We start from the raw sequence: 17,820 nt of genomic DNA, 5'->3' as shown, positions 1-17,820 counted from the left end.
GTAATAAATATTTTATGAGGTATCACTTTCTGTTTTAGAAGCAGAGAAATTGAAATTTAGAAAATTGCAAATTTTTACAATTTTTTGGTAAATTTGGGATTTTTTTTAAAAAAAGGAGATATATATTGACTCAAATTTATGACTGTCATGAAGTACAATGTGTCACGAGAAAACAATCTCAGAATGGCGTGGATAAGTAAAAGTGTTCCAAAGCTATTACCACTTAAAGTGACGCATGTCAGATTTGTAAATTTTGACCTGGACACTGGGGCATCAATGACCTTTGGTCATGAAAGGGTTAAAGACTATGCATAAACCTTGTGTCCTGTGTGACACTACAGTCCATATACAGAATTTATGTGGCGGTGTTTATTTTTCATATAAGGTCTCTGAGCGGATATAATATCAAACTTACCGTGGTTCACTCCGGGAGCAGAGTTTAATGCCGGTGAACTCTGTAGGATGACGGGTCCATTCTGCACCTCACCAGCAAACTGTAGGGATAAGATACATTCATCAGTGATCCTAAAATTTGATGGCGTACATCTAGACACTAAGAAAGATCCTGGCTGCCATCTTCATCCCACTGGCAGCTGGAAATGTTGGAGACAGAGTGACAACACCTGGTTGTGCAGATGTGGTGTTGTCACCCCTGTCTGTGTCTGCTTTTAGGGTTACTAGAGGGTTGGCACAGAAATGATTGAATAGTAAGTTTCCAAACAAATAATAACAATAGGAAGCAATTTTCTTTAAATCAGAACTTCCCTTTAAATGTGTCGCTTTTGTATGTCAACCAATGCTTTGTTCTCAGCCAGTCAGCATTGACTTCATCATTGAGCAGTGCAGTAAATAGCCCATCAAACTGCAGGACTATGACTTGATCATGTATAACTTCAATATACAGATATAAAAAGTTCTACCAATGTAAAGTTAGGCTACTTTCACACTGCGTTCGGGGCGGATCCATCTTGTATCTGCACAGACGGATCCGCACCGATAATGCAAACGCTTGTATCCATTCAGAACGGATCCGTTTGCATTATTGTTTTTAAAAAAAGTCTAAGTCAAAACGGATCCGTCCTGACTTAAATTGAAAGTCAATGGGGGACGGATCCGTTTTCAATTGCACCATATTGTGTCAGTGAAAACGGATCCGTCCCCATTGACTTACATTGTAAGTCAGGACGGATCAGTTTGGCTCCGCATCGTCAGGCGGACATCAAAACGCGGCAAGCAGCATTTTGGTGTCCGCCTCCAGAGCGGAACGGAGCCAAACTGATGCATTCTGAACGGATCCTTATCCATTGGGCCTGAACTGATCCGTTTTGGGCCGCTTGGGAGAGCCCTGAAACGGATCTCACAAGCGGACCCAGAAACGCCAGTGTGAAAGTAGCCTAACATGCTGCACTGAGGCAAGGAATGAGAAACGGAGACGCCTGTCCTATAATACAATGACTAATCCAATAATACGTTGTGGTCTTGCTCTCCAGTACATCAAATAAAACCGATGTCACTCAGAACCAGACAAACAAGTTTCTACAAGTATCATTTTATGGTATGTTATAGTGGCACCCCGCCAATCAGCTGTGGCAGTCGTGTAGGTGCTGCAGTCTCAATGCTGACCTCGGTTCATCTACCTGCACGCCGTCTACTTAGGTGCAGGTTATGTCAGCTTTGTCCCGTTCACTTTAATGTTATGAAGCTGCAATATCCTGCACCGCTGCTACTGTATGTACAGCATGCAGTAAATTGACCTAGGTAAGCAAAGAAGAGGCTAAAGTACTCGTATGAGCGCCAAGGCCCCTTCAAACAGGCAGAGATGCCAAGGGTTGGACACCCACCAATCTGATGCTGATCCCTGTGAACCCCTTTAATTCTATCTATGTAAAAAGTTGACTTACTGTGTAAACACATTATATTGGTACTTATCCTGTACTGATCCTGAATAACATTGTGTATTATACTCCAGAGCTGCACTCACTATTCTGCTGGAGGAGTCACTGTTTACATATATCACATTTCTTATCCTGTACTGATCCTGAGTTACATCCTGTATTATACTCCAGAGCTGCACTCACTATTTTGCTGGTGGAATCACTGTGTTCATACATTACTTATCCTGTACTTATCCTGAGATAATAATAATCTTTATTTATATAGGGCCAACATATTCTGCAGTGCTTTACAATACGTTACATCCTGTAATATACTCCAGAGCTGCACTCATTATTCTAGTGGTAGAGTCATTGTGCCAGATTTATCATTAGCTCAAGTCAGAATAATGGAGTAAAAAAGTTGCAAATTTTTGCGCAATCAATAAAACTGCGCACAAATTTGCGACTTTTTTCTGCTCTGCACTATGCTCGCCAGTTTTCTGAAAGTGGGTGTGTTTTCTTATGTAAATGAATCTCTAGACTGATTTACTATTGGGACTATTTAAAAAGTCGCAAAAAAGTCACGAAAAAATGCGCAATTTCACTCCAGTGAGGACAATGCTTATTTTATGAGACTTTTTAATACAACATGCGACTTTTTCGTAAAGACGTGCGACTTTTGTAAAGCTGCTTACTGACGGAAAAACTGCTACCGTCAAACCACATTTATCACAGTCTTAAAGGGCCGATCATAAATCTGACTTGGCCAAAACTGACTCTATGGACTCTTTCAGACGGGCATTGTGGGAAAATGTGCGGGTGCGTTACGGGAACACCCGTGATTTTTCCGCGCGAGTGCAAAATATTGTATCGTTTTGCACTCGCATGTGAAAAATTGCGCATTTTTGGTACCCAAACCCGAACTTCTTCACAGAAGTTCGGGCTTGGGTTAGGTGTTCTGTAGATTGTATTATTTTCCCTTATAACATGGTTATAAGGGAAAATAATAGCATTCTGAATACAGAATGCATAGTAAAATAGGGCTGGAGGGGTTAAAAAAAATTATAATAATTTAACTCACCTTAGTCCACTTGATCGCGTAGCCCTGCATCTCCTTCTGTCTCCTTTGCTGAACAGGACTTGTGGTGACGTCACTCCGGTCATCACATGATCCATCACCATGGTAAAAGATCATGTGATGGATCATGTGATGACCGGAGTGACGTCACCACAGGTCCTTTACCTGTAATGAATGCTCACCACAGGTCCTGTTCAGCAAAGGAGACAGAAGGAGATGCCGGGCTATGCGATCAAGTGGACTGAGGTGAGTTAAATTATTATTTATTTATTTTTAACCCCTCCAGCGCTGTTTTACTATGCATTCTGTATTCAGAATGCTATTATTTTCCCTTATAACCATGTTATACGGGAAAATAATAATGATCGGGTCTCCATCCCGATCGTCTCCTAGCAACCGTGCGTGAAAATCGCACCGCATCCGCACTTACTTGCGGATGCTTGGGATTTTCACGCAACCCCATTCACTTCTAAGTGATAAGAATATAGAGCATGCTGCGATTTTCACGCAACGCACAAGTGATGCGTGAAAATCACTGCTCATGTGAACAGCCCCATAGAAATGAATGGGTTGGTATTCAGTGCGGGTGCAATGCGTTCAACTCACGCATCGCATCCGCGCGGAATACTCGCCCGTGTGAAAGGGGCCTATATGTGAAAGTGGAGTGAGCTGTCAGAGTAATGATAAATCTGGCCCATTGTATATATATATATATATATATATATATATATCCATTACATTACTTATCCTGTAATGACCCTGAGTTACATCCTTATTATACTCTAGAGCTGCAATCATAATTCTGCCAATGTAGCCACTTTGTAAATATATTACATTACTTTGGCCTAGTTGACACTTCAGTGTTTTGGTCAGTAATTTCCATCAGTGATTGTGAGCCAAAACCAGAAGGGAAGCCTACACCGAGATATGGTATAATGGAATGATTTGCACCTGTTCTGTGTTTTTGACCTGCAACTGATTTTGGCTCACAATCACTGATGGAAATCACTGACCAAACCAGTGACATGTGAACTAGGCCTTATCCTGTACTGATTCTGAATTACAGCCTGTTTTATACCCTAGAGCTGCACTCACTATTCTGCTGGTAGAGGGAAAAAAAGGGGGTTCAGGAGCAGCACTTCATGCGGCTTATGCAGAGCAATGGTGGAAGCAATGCAGCAGCTGGGCAGGAGACCCCAGATCCAAAGCGGTCCACAGGTGAATAGTAGAAATAGAAGGCCACAGCAGCATATCCAACCAATTCTTCTTTATTGTACAAAACTTAACAGCATAGTGTACAAGGGTAGCAACGTTTCGGCTAGGTATAGCCTTTGTCAAGCATGCTTGACAAAGGCTATTCCTAGCCGAAACGTTGCTACCCTTGTACACTATGCTGTGAAGTTTTGTACAATAAATAAGAATTGGTTGGATATGCTGCTGTGGCCTTCTATTTCTACTATTCTGCTGGTAGAGTCACTGTGTACATGCATTATATTCCTTAGGCCTCCTGCACACGACCGTATGGCTTTTTCAGTGTTTTGCGGTCCGTTTTTCACAGATCTGTTGCTCCGTTTTTTGTTTCCGTTGTGTTTCCGTTCTGTTTTTCCGTATGGCATATACAGTATACAATAGTAGATACAAAGACTCCAGCCAAGTCGTATTTAGTGCAATTTGTTTTATTTGCATATCGATGGTGGTTGCTGCGGCGGAGTGACGTTTCGGCACCTCCGTGCCTTCATCAGACTGCAGCAAAACATAAAAATAAATATTGGTATAATGTAAATCAGAGTGCCGTATAACATGACAGCGGATACATAGCATAAGTGTCACGGATGGTGTACAGGAAACAAGACAATACAATATAAACAATGACTCACTGGATCCACAACTAAGGAACAAAAGGGAGACCCCTGCATGAGACCTGCCGCTCTCCCTTATTGCTCAGCCTATGCGACCACCCCAAAGGTGGATGGGCGCATATCCACGTACCTCGACTATCTTACACCTGAAGACCCTACAATAGTGAGGGGACACGACCACCGGCTCCCTACACAGACACGGAGGGAGTCAGGGTCACCTGGATCCAGAAAACAGAAAATCATAAATACATAAACAGCACTTATCTTGCAGACGACGGGGGACTGTGGACTGGGGACTGGGAACTAGGAACAGCATGCACACACACTCCAGGAAGTTGTATAAGCCGCACACTACTGCATTCTAGGGAGGAACTTAAAGGGCAGCAATCAGTCCAACTGCATGACAGCTGAGATAGACTAACGAGATGAGGAACTAAACCAAAACAAAGAAATTCAAGGAGGAGGATCTGAACGGCTCCTGTCAGAGCTTCTCAGCTGTCTGGCTGTGACAATAAGTCTCTATGTGCGTCATATTTCCACAAACATATATATATTTTATAGGAAAGTAGTGGATTCACAGATCCAAATTTTTAAGGAATAAAAAGAAAGAAAAAAGAAGAAAAAAGCAATCAGGTAAAATAAAATAGTAACAATGCCTATTTTCATATGCTGAAGTTCAAGGCTGAAAGAGCCTCTCGTGGTAAGGACACAGTCAGGTGCCGCCATCTCTCAATCAAAGAAGGGAGGGCTGTGTTGTGGGGTTAAGGAGGTTATCAGGTAAGCAGTGGTTGTTTAACATTTTCTATCATAGTCACTGTTAACACATTCCTAACAGACCAGCTAAGAAGTACATAATAAAGAATGGTGGGGGTCTAATGCCCCAGGAGCAACTTACCTAGTAGCGGCAAATAAAACAAATTGCACTAAATACGACTTGGCTGGAGTCTTTGTATCTACTATAGAAGGGGTGGGAACCCTACTCTAGCTCCAAACATCCACTGAGTGCTACAAGTGCTCTGCTTGCACATATACAGTATACAGTAATTGCATAAAAAAAATTGGGCTGGGCATAAAATTTTCAATAGATGGTTCCGCAAAAATGGAATGGATACGGAAGACATACGGATGCATTTCCGTATGTGTTCAGTTTTTTTTGCGGACCCATTGACTTGAATGGAGCCACGGAACGTGATTTGTGGGCAATAAAAGTACATGTTCTATCTTTCAAAAAAAACGATCGTGTGCAGGAGGCCTTATCCTGTACTAATCCTGAGTTACATCCTGCATTATACTCCAGAGCTGCACTCACTATTCTGCTGGTGGAGTCACTGTGTACTAAGGTTGTTTCGATACCAAAATTTTGATTCGGTTTCGATACCATAAAAAAGTATTGCGATACTCGATACCATCAACACCATAGAAAGCTGCGTGCATTCCGCATTTTATGGAACGTCCGGCCCATAATAGAACAGTCCGATCCTATTTTTGGGGGGCACAAGGTGACCAAAAAAAAGGCGAATCGCACAGTTTTTTTTTTTTTTTTCCTGTTATGGTGCTCACCGCATAGGACATTTTTTCAAATATTTTAATAGTTTGAACTTTTCAGACGTGGCGATATGTAATATGATTATTTATTTATTGTTTATATATTTTATATTTAAAATTGGGAAAGGGGGTGATTTATGCTTAATATTTTGATGTTTTTTTTACTTTTTTTAAAAAACTTTTTATTTAAAACTATTTCCCCCCTTAGGGGCCAGAACCTGGGATCTTTTAATCCCTTGTCCTATTCACCCTAATAGATCTCTATTAGGGTGAATAGGACTTCACACTTTCCCTGCTGCCCTGTGCATGGTACACACAGCAGCAGGGAGCCGACTATGGCAGCCAGGGCTTCAGTAGCATCCTGGCTGCCATGGTAACCAATCGGAGCCCCAGGATTGCACTGCTGGAGCTCCGATCAGAAGCTGCCACTGCCACCAATGAGGAGGAGGGGAGGGGACCCTGTGGCCACTACCACCAATGATTTTAATACTGGGGGGGGTTGGGGGCGCACTGCACCACCAATGATTTTATTACTGGTGGGGGTTGGTGGCGCAGTAGGTCCGCCCCCTCTCTCCTCATTGGTGGCAGCGGCAGCAGCGGCACAGGGGGGGAGGGAGAGACTGCTTCCTTCTCCCCTGTGATGCTGAGGAGAACACAGAGCGTGCTGAGAGCAGCGCGCTCATTGTTCTCTAATACTAGACTGCGCAATAGCGAAGCCTAGTATCGAAAAAAGGCAAATCCTGGTATTGAGGTCGATAGCAGGCAAATATATCGATTTGGGTATTGAAAATTCGATACCCGAAACAACCCTACTGTGTACATACATTAAACTACTTATCTTGTACAGATACTGAGTTATAGCTAGAAACTTTCTGAAATTATTATTGTACAGATGTTAATGGAAACAGTCAGCAAGCCCCTCCTTTGCAGCTCAGCTATGCTCCTTTAATGCAAGGTGGCACTTAATTTTCATACATTACATCACTGTACATGCCTAGTGTAAAGATGACATTAAACAGAACTAAAATCTACAGAGCAAGCTCTGTGCAGACACTGATCCACTGTTCCGTTCCTATGGATTACCACCCATATTGGACTGTTATGTTACTGTTTCTTGTAATTGATATTGTGGGAAAATGCTTGAGGGCCTTCTATGAGACTATATACAGGATTATGTAACTGTTAATGATATCATAAGTGATACCCATCATGGTTTTACTAAGGACAGAAGTTGTCAAACTAACCTGATTTGTTTTTATGAGGAGGTGATTAGAAGCCTGGACAGAGGGAAGGGTGAGGATATTGTGTCTTTGGACTTTGCAAAGGTGTTTGATACTGTCCCTCACGGACACCTAATAGGTAAATTGAGGTCTATTAGTTTAGAAATATAGAGGGTCATGTATGACCAGATATACGCCACTTTTGTAGTGCATCAGAATCTGCGACTTATTCCCCGCTCATGCCAGGTCTAAAAAAAGTTGGTGTGGTGTGGTGTGCCTGGTTTAGGCCTAGAAAATGGTTTAAATGTAAGACAGCTGGAAAGCTGTCCCAGGCGCCGTGTTCAGAGGTGCTGCCAGTGCTTCCATATTCACCGCTGTAGTGCTGGGCTTTGTCCTTGTAGGTACTATTTGTTCTGGGATCCGCTCCACAGTTTCCTTCACGCCCTGGCCACAGCATACTTGCTGCTTGTTCCCTGCAGTACTTCCTTAAGGGCTGGTGCACGTCACTTCCTGTACTTTATGGGTTAGATCATGTGACCTTGCTGACCAGTCCCAGCCCTCCTGCATGTATACATGTGGCTCAGCCCCCTTCCCAGATGCCTGAGCATCAAGGTCCTTGTGTCCTGCAAAGGTTGGTGATATCTGTGCTTGAGCTTTAGTTTACCTGACCCATGCTTGTGTTCCTGGACTCTGCTACCTGCTTGATCCCTGCCTGATTGCCTTGACTCTCCTGTTGCCGACCTGGATTGCCTGACCTGTACCTGTGCTGCCTACCCTGACCTATTCCTTGTTTGACTTTGCCTCTGCCTCTTCCTTTGGTCCTCCACTGTTGCTCCTGGTTACAAATCAGCCTGCTGACTACGTCTGTACCTCTGGTACCTTGCTCTGGTACCTCCTGGTCTGTCGGGACCAGTTGCCTTGTGTGACAATCCTCCTCAAGAGGTAGCGACCTGGTGTTCCCCTCTGGAGAGTCTATCCCCACCATCAGGGGTACTGTGAAGAATGAGGGGTTCCCTTAGACAATGCCCTTAGAGGAGGTAGGACACGTGGCACTGTGGGTTCACACCCGCTGGTTCGTGACAGTGCTGCATAATTTGTAATTGGATTAAAAATTGGCTTCAAGATAGTATACAGAAAGTTGTGGTCAATGAATGGTCCCTGTATATAAGTGGTGTACCCCATGGTTCTGTGCTGGGTCCGCTATTATTTCACTTATTCATTAATGACATAGAGGATGCGATTAATAGTGACGTTTCTATGTTTGCAGAGGACACCAAACTTTGTAATACGGTACTGTCTATGGAAGATGTTAATAAGTTACAAGCGGACTTGGACAAACTTACTGTTTGGGCCTTCACTTGGCAAATGAGGTTCAATATAGATAAATGTAAAGTTATGCACCTGGGGGCAAATAATCTGCATGCAGCATATGTTCTAGGGGGAGTAAAACTGGGAGAGTCACTTGCTGAGAAGTATCTGGGTGTATTAGTAGATCACATATTAAATAACAGCATGCAATGTCAATCAGCTGCCTGTAAGGCCAACAGAATTTTGTCTTGTATTAAAAGAGATATGGACTCACGGGACAGGTATGTAATATTACAAAGCATTGGTACGGCCTCACCGGGAATATGCGGTTCAGTTCTGGGCACCAGTCCATAAAAAGGATGCCCTGGAGTTAGAAAAAGTGCAAAGGAGAGCAACTAAACTCATAAACGGCCTGGAAGATCTTAGCTATGAGCAAAGATGAGACAAACTGAATTTGTTTAATTAGCCTTGAAAAAAAGACATCTAAGGGGAGACATGATTAACCTGCATAAATATATAAACAGATCATACAAAAAATATTGGGAGAAGCTATTCTGTGTTAAACCCCCTCAAAAAGCAAGGGCCACTCCCTACGCCTGGAGAAAAAAGATTCAGTCATAAGAGACGACAATCATTCTTTACAGTAAGGGCTGTGAATCTCTGAAATAGCCTGCTGCAGGAGCTGGTCACAGCAAATACAGTAGATGGCTTCAAAAAGGTTTAGATGACTTTTTAATTCAAAATAACATTGAGGCTTATGACAATGTATAGAAATCTTGTTCTACACCCTTTCCCTTTGGCTCAACCCCTTTTTAAAAGGAAGATGGACATTGATCCAGGGATTTGTTCTGCGGATCAATATAGCAGGATTACAGGTTGGATTTGATGGACCTTTGTCTTTTTCCAACTATGTAACTATGTTTATTTGAAGCACTGTGTTGTGCCATGCTGATGTGCCATGTAGTGTGCCTTATAAAACTGGGAGACATCAACGTGATACTTGGTAAGGGAAACAGCCTGCTGGAATTCTCTGGATCCGGCACTGCCAGATGCAACCAGAATGCCCACCATTCCCATTAACTATAATGGCGTCAGGCAGAGATCCAGACACAATCCAGCAAATATGCAAAGAATCACCATCAAACAATCAGTCCCTTTTTTAAAATCAAAATGAAATCCCCTATCAACTCCAGGATTGCACCAAAGGGTGAGAGAATCGATAAAAAGTGATGGTCTACAAGTAGTTAATCTTTACTCCCGTATATTCAACGAGGTTGAAATCAATTTTCTACAAAATTGATTATCTTTTGTACCCACTACAGGGTTAGAACCTTTCACCTGGGTAAAGGACTTACATCTTTTCTGTAGAAAACTAAACTGGCACAAATTTTTCAGGAACTTCAACAGGCATACCTGCGAACAGTTGGGGATCCATGAAAAAGACTTCCCATACCTCCAGATATTTCTGGAACTATGGGAACAGGGCTCTAGAAACCCTGGAGAAGGCCCCTGTACAGAGTTATGTCCTAAGAGTACCAGATTTCCTCCTCCAGTCAATTCTGAGCACATCAATATTTTTCTCCAAATGGTCATATCCAACCTTGAGAACCTTGAGATTAAGGGTTCTCACTAACGGAATTTATCTAGGGCCGAAATTGAAGCCCTTAATAATTTGGAGAGAGATACTTCAATTATTATCAAGCCATCTGACAAAGGAGGCAATTTGGTTGTTCTGGACCATGACAAGTGTCAAAAGATGTGTATGAATCTCCTCATAGACTATGAGAGATACCAGGTTTTGCCTTCTGATTCCACTGAAAGGTTCCTTCTTGACCTTAAGCCTATCTTGGATCAAAGGTTAAGTAAGGGTGCCAGTAGTGAGGCTGAATATAATATCATTTTACCAAATTCACCCCAGGTCGCAACATTCTATGGGGTCTCCAAAATTCATAAAGGGGTTAATTCCCTTAAGGGTTGCCCAATAGTTTCTGGGGTGAACTCACTGACACAGAATTGTGGTATATATATCGACAGAGTATTGAGACAATATGTCTCATCTCTGCCCTCCTTTACATGGGATACGACTGATTTTTTTACGGAAAATTAAGACACTAAATATTGATCCCTCTAGCCTACTCGCCAGCATTGACGTAGAATCACTCTATGGCTTTATTCCACACGACAGAGGTATGTCAGCGGTGGCTTATTATTTAAGCACTAGAGAAATGCACTTCATGACTCATAACTGCTTTATTTTGGCTCTTCTTGAGTTTACCCCCAAACACAATTTTTTTCTATTTAATATATGGTTCTACAACCAGCTCAGGGGGGCCCCTGTGCCCCCACTTACGCTAATCTCTTCCTGAGCTGGTGGGAGGACAACATAGTTTTTCCAGATAGCCAACCATGGTGGAATGACAAGGTCCTTTTTTGGACACGCTACATAGATGACATATTTCTGATTTGGAATGGTAGCCAGGAGGAGTTTGGGGAGCTGATCAATACACTCAACACCAAAGAGATCGGCCTTTCTTTCTTTCACCTCTGAGATTCATACTGAATACATAACCTTCTTGGATGTGATGATTCAGAAACAGGGAGACAAACTTGTCACGACCGTTTTTAGAAAACCCACAGTCACTAATAATATTCTACACTGGGACAGGTATCATCCACCGGCCCTTAAAAAAGGCATTCCTAAAGGTCAATAATTGAGAATGCTCAGGAATTGCTTCAAATCTCGAAAACTTCCACATTGAAGCCAGAAAATTATATAAGAGATTCCTACAAAGGGGCTATCCTCAGCCGATCCTACGGGATGCATTTAAACAGGCACAAGTTCAAGATAGAAGTAATCTACTCCAATGTTCCTCTGGCAAAGACCCGGGCTTATTAGACTCATCTCTACATACGATGTGGCCAATAGAGAAATCAAAGGTGTTTTGAAAAATATTGGCCCATCCTATTACTAGACCCTAGTCTCTCTAATGTAATTTCGCCATTCCCTAGCATCACTTATTGAAAAGGAAGGAGTCTCCATGATCAATTGGTACATAGTCATTACTCAGGCCCCAAAAAAGCAGGAACCTGGCTTAAATAAAAACCGCTTGGAATGTTCCGCTGTGAAGGATGTAAAGCCTGTGAGTTTATATTTACCTCTAGGGTTAACATTTGCTCCGCCACTAAATATAGCTATCCAATCAAGGATTTTGTCAACTGCAAAAGCAGAGGAGTGATTTATCTTTGCCAGTGTTCCTGTCCAAAGGACTACATAGGCAAGACATTTAGAGAGTTCAGGTGAAGGATCTGTGAACACGTTACTGATATCTATAAAAAGTACAATACACCTGTAGCGAACCATGTAGTGGATTTCCACAACAGGGAATTTTCAGCACTTGAGGTGATACCTCCCTCCCTGAGGAAGGGAGACTGGGACCGTAGGATTCTCCAGAAAGAATCCAAATGGATCTATTGTTTTCGGTCCCAGTCGCCGGGAGGTCTCAATGAAAGACTTACTTTCTCATGTTTCATTTGAGTCTGTGGGGACCCCCCTATATGTGTGTAATACTCTGTGGCCAGATACTCCAGCTTGGGTAGTCCAATATGTACATCCATTAAATGCCGTTAGTCTACGATGCAAGATGCATCTAAAACATCACCATGGGATATATTTTTCCATGGCATCCAAACTTATTTGGTACCTGGTTCCTTTAGCACAAACATGGGGGAACAACATTGTTCTGAATATTAATAGCATGGAGAAGGTCAAGTGGGGCACAGTCTGTTTTGTTTCATTTAATTCATCTATTTCCTTGGCCCCCCATGCTGTTTCAGCCATTCAGCGTTTGATCGCGTATTAGCCCTATCCTAGCTGTTCATACATGTACATGGCTGGAGCGAAGTTGAGGTGCTGTTGAGCTGCATGGCTAACCCACTGGGGGAGACCTCTTTTGCATAATACTGCCAAAAGTCTTTACTCACTTAGCCCTCATCTTATTATAAGTAACACCAGCTAAGTATCCTCTGGAACGCATGGACATATTGATGCTCACCATCTGATTCATGCCACAGCATCCCTCCCTCCCTACCTCAGGAATGCACGGGCATATTGATGCGCACCATCTGATTCACTCCGCAGCGTCCCTCCCTCCTATTCTCCCTCCGTCGCGCATCTTGGAACGTATGTTTCTCTCCATGCGTTCCACCTTACCTTAAGTATGTTCGTCGGCGGGAGGAAGCATTCCTCATGCGTTCCATCCCACTGGCGGGAGGAAGCTCTGCCCTAACGCCAGTATTTAAACTCTTTCCTTGCCACTATACTGTGATGCACTATTCTTATCCAGCTGAGGAGTTACCTGACCCCAGTGCTCAGATTATGTGAGTGATCTATCTGTGACTGCCACTATCCATGTGATTTTCTCTATATGTTTATCTGGCACCATGTCATCCTGTAATCGCTACAGATAGAGGGCAGGCACGAGGACAGAGAGTACCCACCATCTGGGCACGTCTCTGGGCAGAGGGGTATACAGGGATTACCCTGTTACATACCTTCTACCAATTGCCCACCCTTATGATTGGTATCTAACTTAGTGAACCTAGGTTCATGACATTTGTTTGACGATCATTACTATTATTTTTATTTGTAATCTTTAATAAATAAAAGTTATATTTTAAGCGTTTCATGCCCTGTATGATATGGTCTTTCTTAGCTGCATGATTTATGGTGTACATCATTAACCATCATCTATAATTCTTTCTTTTGCCGAGAATCAGCTTGACACAAACCGCTGCACGCTGTGGTTTGTGTCCAGCCGATTGCTGGCATTCTCTGCTGAAACCAGCGGCCAAAACATAGTGCCGCAGATATGAAAGTAGCCTAATATGTCCACTACTGAGGGTTAAACGCCTGCAGTATTCATGCCATGTAAGACTGGGTTCAAATCACGTTTTTGTCTTATGTTTAACATATGCGCTGCAAAAAAAACACACATGTTAACATATCCTTTTTTTTTCTTACAATGGAACTCTATGGTGACGGATGCCACTGTATAGCATCTGTCGGAGGCATCTGTTTAAATTATACGTTGTTTCTTTGAACCTAGCCAAAGATGTATATGGTGAATGGAGATATCACAGATGGCCTGTTAAATGAAGATAACACCTTTGTGAGCCATATAGCCTTTGACAGGATGTCGATGGGGACTCCAGACATGTGAGTTTGAGTCCACAGTGTAGTTTTTGTGAAACACACTATATATACAGAGAAACTGCACTGTATAATGTTGGAATGGGTTAGTTGCCATATAGACCACACCACTGTACAAGATAAGTACTGTAATGTGACTTCCCCACCAGAATAGGGAGTGCAGCTCTGGAGTATAATTGTCACGCTTCGTTGTGTGGGAGGGAAACACCACACCGAGCATAGAAGGGAAGGGGGGAACAGGTAATAGGACATGAAAACTAGGGAAGGAAAATGGACACCTCCTAGTGAAAACCCTAACCAAAATCCTGACTGACTACCAGTATGAACAGACCCCAAAGGTAGGTGAGTTCATACGCAGGAATACCTAGAGTCTTATCAAGGACCCTGGTACTAATGGCAGGGACAAGACTACCTGTTCCTCCAAAAGGAAGGACGAACAGGAGTCTCCTACAGCCCTAATACAAACAATAGGGAAATGCAACACACAAAACCCAAACAAAATACAAAAGGGAAAGGAAAAACGTAACTTCAAAGGAGAAACGGAAGCACCAGGAACTCAGCTGAGATCCAACCACAGTCTATCCAAAGGTCCAAACAGAAGCTATAAACCCCACAGCATTATGGGAGAAGCAACTATAAATAGAGAAGGTTAAATGACTCTAATAGCCACACCTGGGGAAAGAAGGTGTGGCAAGCACCAGAAACAACACAGACGTCATTTGATCCAAACGGAAAACATGTCAGCTCAAACCACGTGTTGCCAGTTTCACCAATCTCCTGCCACCTGTCGCGGGAACGTCCTTGACAATAACACAGGCTGTTTCTCAGAATCATTACAGGATAAGTAATGTATTATATTTACACAGTGGCTCCATTGGCAGAATTGAGAGCACAGCTCTGGAGTATAATACAGTATGTAACTCAGGACCATGACAGGAGAAGGAATATAATGCATATACACAATGACTCCACCGGTAAAATAGTGAGTTCAGCTGTGGAGTACAATATAGGATGTAACTCTGGACCAATACAAAATAAGTAATGTAATGGATGTACACAGTGACTCCACCAGCAAAATATTGAGTGCAGCTCTGGAGTATAATACAGGATGTAACTCAGGATCAGTACAGGAGGAGATTTTTACAAGTCTGTGTATGTAGAACACAGGGGTAAAATTTTCACATCATTTATGCTTGTGTTTTTTTAGTTTTAGTAATAATCATGGGCAGCATGGTGACTCAGTGGTTAGTACTGGTGCTGGTACTGGTATGTTCTCCCCGTGTTTGTGTGGGTTTCCTCTGGTTTCCTCCCACACTCCAAAGACATACTGATAGGGAACTTAGATTGTGAGCCCCATTGGGCACAGCTTGATGATAATGTCTGTAAAGCGCTGCGGAATATAGTAGCGCTATATAAGTGCATAAAATAAATAAATAACTTAATATTGTCAGGTTTAGTGTAACATGCACTTTGTACCTCAAGATTACTTTCTTTTATGGATTCCTCTTGTTCCTCTTCAACTTCTGAGCTACTCACTTCATTCCCCATGGTGAGATCTCTGCCGAGAGAACACATTTATGGTGATTTTGCTGTTTATAGGAACATTATATATGAAACGTTAATTTGGGGAGAAGAATGGATTTCTAACAATAATCTGTTTTCCCATAGTCCTACACAGCTCAATAATGGGGTATTTCTTCCCCAGATGAAATTTTTAATTAATCAATTAAACACCAATTAAGTAGACCCCCTGAGACTTAAAAACAAGCTTCTCTCACCTTGTGTTTATTATAAAGAAGTAACCTAACTAGGATGACAAGCTTGTGCTCTTGTCAGGACTAATGGAAAACAGAATAATGTTAGGCCAGATTCAAATTGTGTTATGCATCCGTATTACTCAGATGTGTAATGACTCAACCACAGGTTAGCTGACCTGAACTCACAGCATCATAGATCCCTATGGTCCATCCATGGTCAGAGTGTGACACATCAGAGTTATATGGGCAGATAACATAGCCGGCACAAAAGTGTGAATCCAGCCTTAGAAATCTATGCTTCCCTTATGTCTTACCAGCAGCACAAATATGGGAATTCAGCAAAAGGTAACCCCATAGGGAGGGTCCTCTTGTCTGGTGGAATTTAAAATCTACCTCGTGAAAGGATGTCTCTTCCAAGAACCATAAATTTCATTATATGGTTGATAGACATATAGGGGAACATTTATTAACGCCCTCCTGATATCTGCCATACACCGTGTTGGGTGTTTAAAGTTGGCACCCCCTTAGGATGTAATCAGTTTCCTGGTATAAATTCTAATAAATGTGGCAGCCCCGCACCGCCTACTCGATGCACCCACTTTTAGAAAGTCGCTAAATTTTGTACAAGCATTGCGTAACACAAACTTTGCAACTCTTTGATGTCAGCTTTTTGGGGTTGATAAATGTCCTCCATAGTGCAAGTTCAAAGCTCCACTCCAAATTTAATGCAGGCTTCATTCAGGCCAAGAGGTAGACACTGCTATAGTAGAATGGGCTCTAAGGGTACAACCTCATGGTGCTGTTGTGATGTGGCCATAATCTAGTCGACTACTGTTCAGTGGGACTATTCAGGGGGCCTGTATTGTTAATGGCTGTGCAGTATTGAAGGTGAGGGCCATTAACCAAACAGGCCCACCGACTAGTGCAGCCTCATTAGTTTAATTAGAGACAGCTGTGGCTCATGTAACCTTAGCGGTACTCAACTGCAGCACGGCCGCTGTGTTGGATGTAAGGGATTTGCTGCTGTAGGATATAAGGGAGCATCAGCTTCAGTTCAACAACATGTGTCAAGTAAATACCAAATACTTGTCTCTGCATTTAATCCTGAACTTTCCCCCCCAACAAGTGTCACACTTGTCCGCAGATTGCATATGGTATTGCAGTTCAGCCCTATTCAGTTAAAGGGTACCTGCAGACATTGCGGATTATGCAAGTTTTTTCAGATTTTCATGTGGAAAAACAACAGCGTAATACAGTATCAACAAAGTAAATGAGATTTGACAAATTTCATGTACAGCTTGGAAATATTTTCCATGCAGAAAACTGATCTGCCGTGCAGATTTTGAAATCCACAGCATGCCAACTGTTTGTGCAATTCCACACTTTATATATAGTGGTCTTCCCCATAGACTTTAGTGGGATTGTTAACATACACAGAAAATCCACAACAAAAACTGCATTCAAAAATGCACCAAAACCGGGATAAATAGCTCAAATTTATGCAAATTTTTTTAATGCAGTTTTGGTGCAAAGTTGTATGTGGATTTTCTGCATACAAATAGGCAATGTGTGCAGGTGTGACACTCTTTGAAGAAAGCAGTTATTTTTTAAAATCTTATACAACCCTTTAACTCCTTCTGGCCCCATGATGTACTATTACATCATAAGCAGATGGTAAAATACTGCTGACACCATGAAGCAACATCTGGAATTGGAGCTAGCTCAGATTCTGGCCATTTAACCCTTTAGTTGCTGCAGTCAATAGTGACCATGGCATCTAAGTTGTTAATACAGAGAGGGGCCTCATCGGGCCAGCGTTATATGATTGCATGGTCCTGATGTTGGCCATGGTAACTGGAGGCCTGACAGTGGCCTCTGGTGTTATGTACAAAAGCCAATCCAAAGTCAGGGGCAGGTAAAATATAATACAGCAATGTTTTGTAATGTAATTTACAAGTGATCAGAGTATT

General features: G+C 42.4%; 1 protein-coding gene across 4 annotated transcripts in view; it reads right to left on the bottom strand.

The window, feature by feature from the left end:
* The window catches only part of BCAS1 (brain enriched myelin associated protein 1), a 179,587-nt gene that overhangs the window by 149,453 nt on the left and 12,314 nt on the right, over positions 1-17,820 (bottom strand). For all 4 annotated transcript variants that reach the window (XM_040437019.1, XM_040437020.1, XM_040437022.1 and 1 more), the window contains exons 2-3: positions 15,570-15,651; positions 416-494 (exon numbers count right to left, since the gene is read on the bottom strand). In XM_040437019.1, coding sequence (XP_040292953.1) covers positions 416-494; positions 15,570-15,641 — 151 coding nt within the window. In that variant the 5' untranslated portion in view covers positions 15,642-15,651. The remainder of the gene's footprint in view (positions 1-415; positions 495-15,569; positions 15,652-17,820) is intronic.

The sequence above is a fragment of the Bufo bufo genome, chromosome 6, assembly GCF_905171765.1.
Source record: "Bufo bufo chromosome 6, aBufBuf1.1, whole genome shotgun sequence".
NCBI classification, from domain to species: Eukaryota; Metazoa; Chordata; class Amphibia; order Anura; family Bufonidae; genus Bufo; species Bufo bufo.
This window is presented reverse-complemented; position numbering and strand designations above follow the sequence as displayed.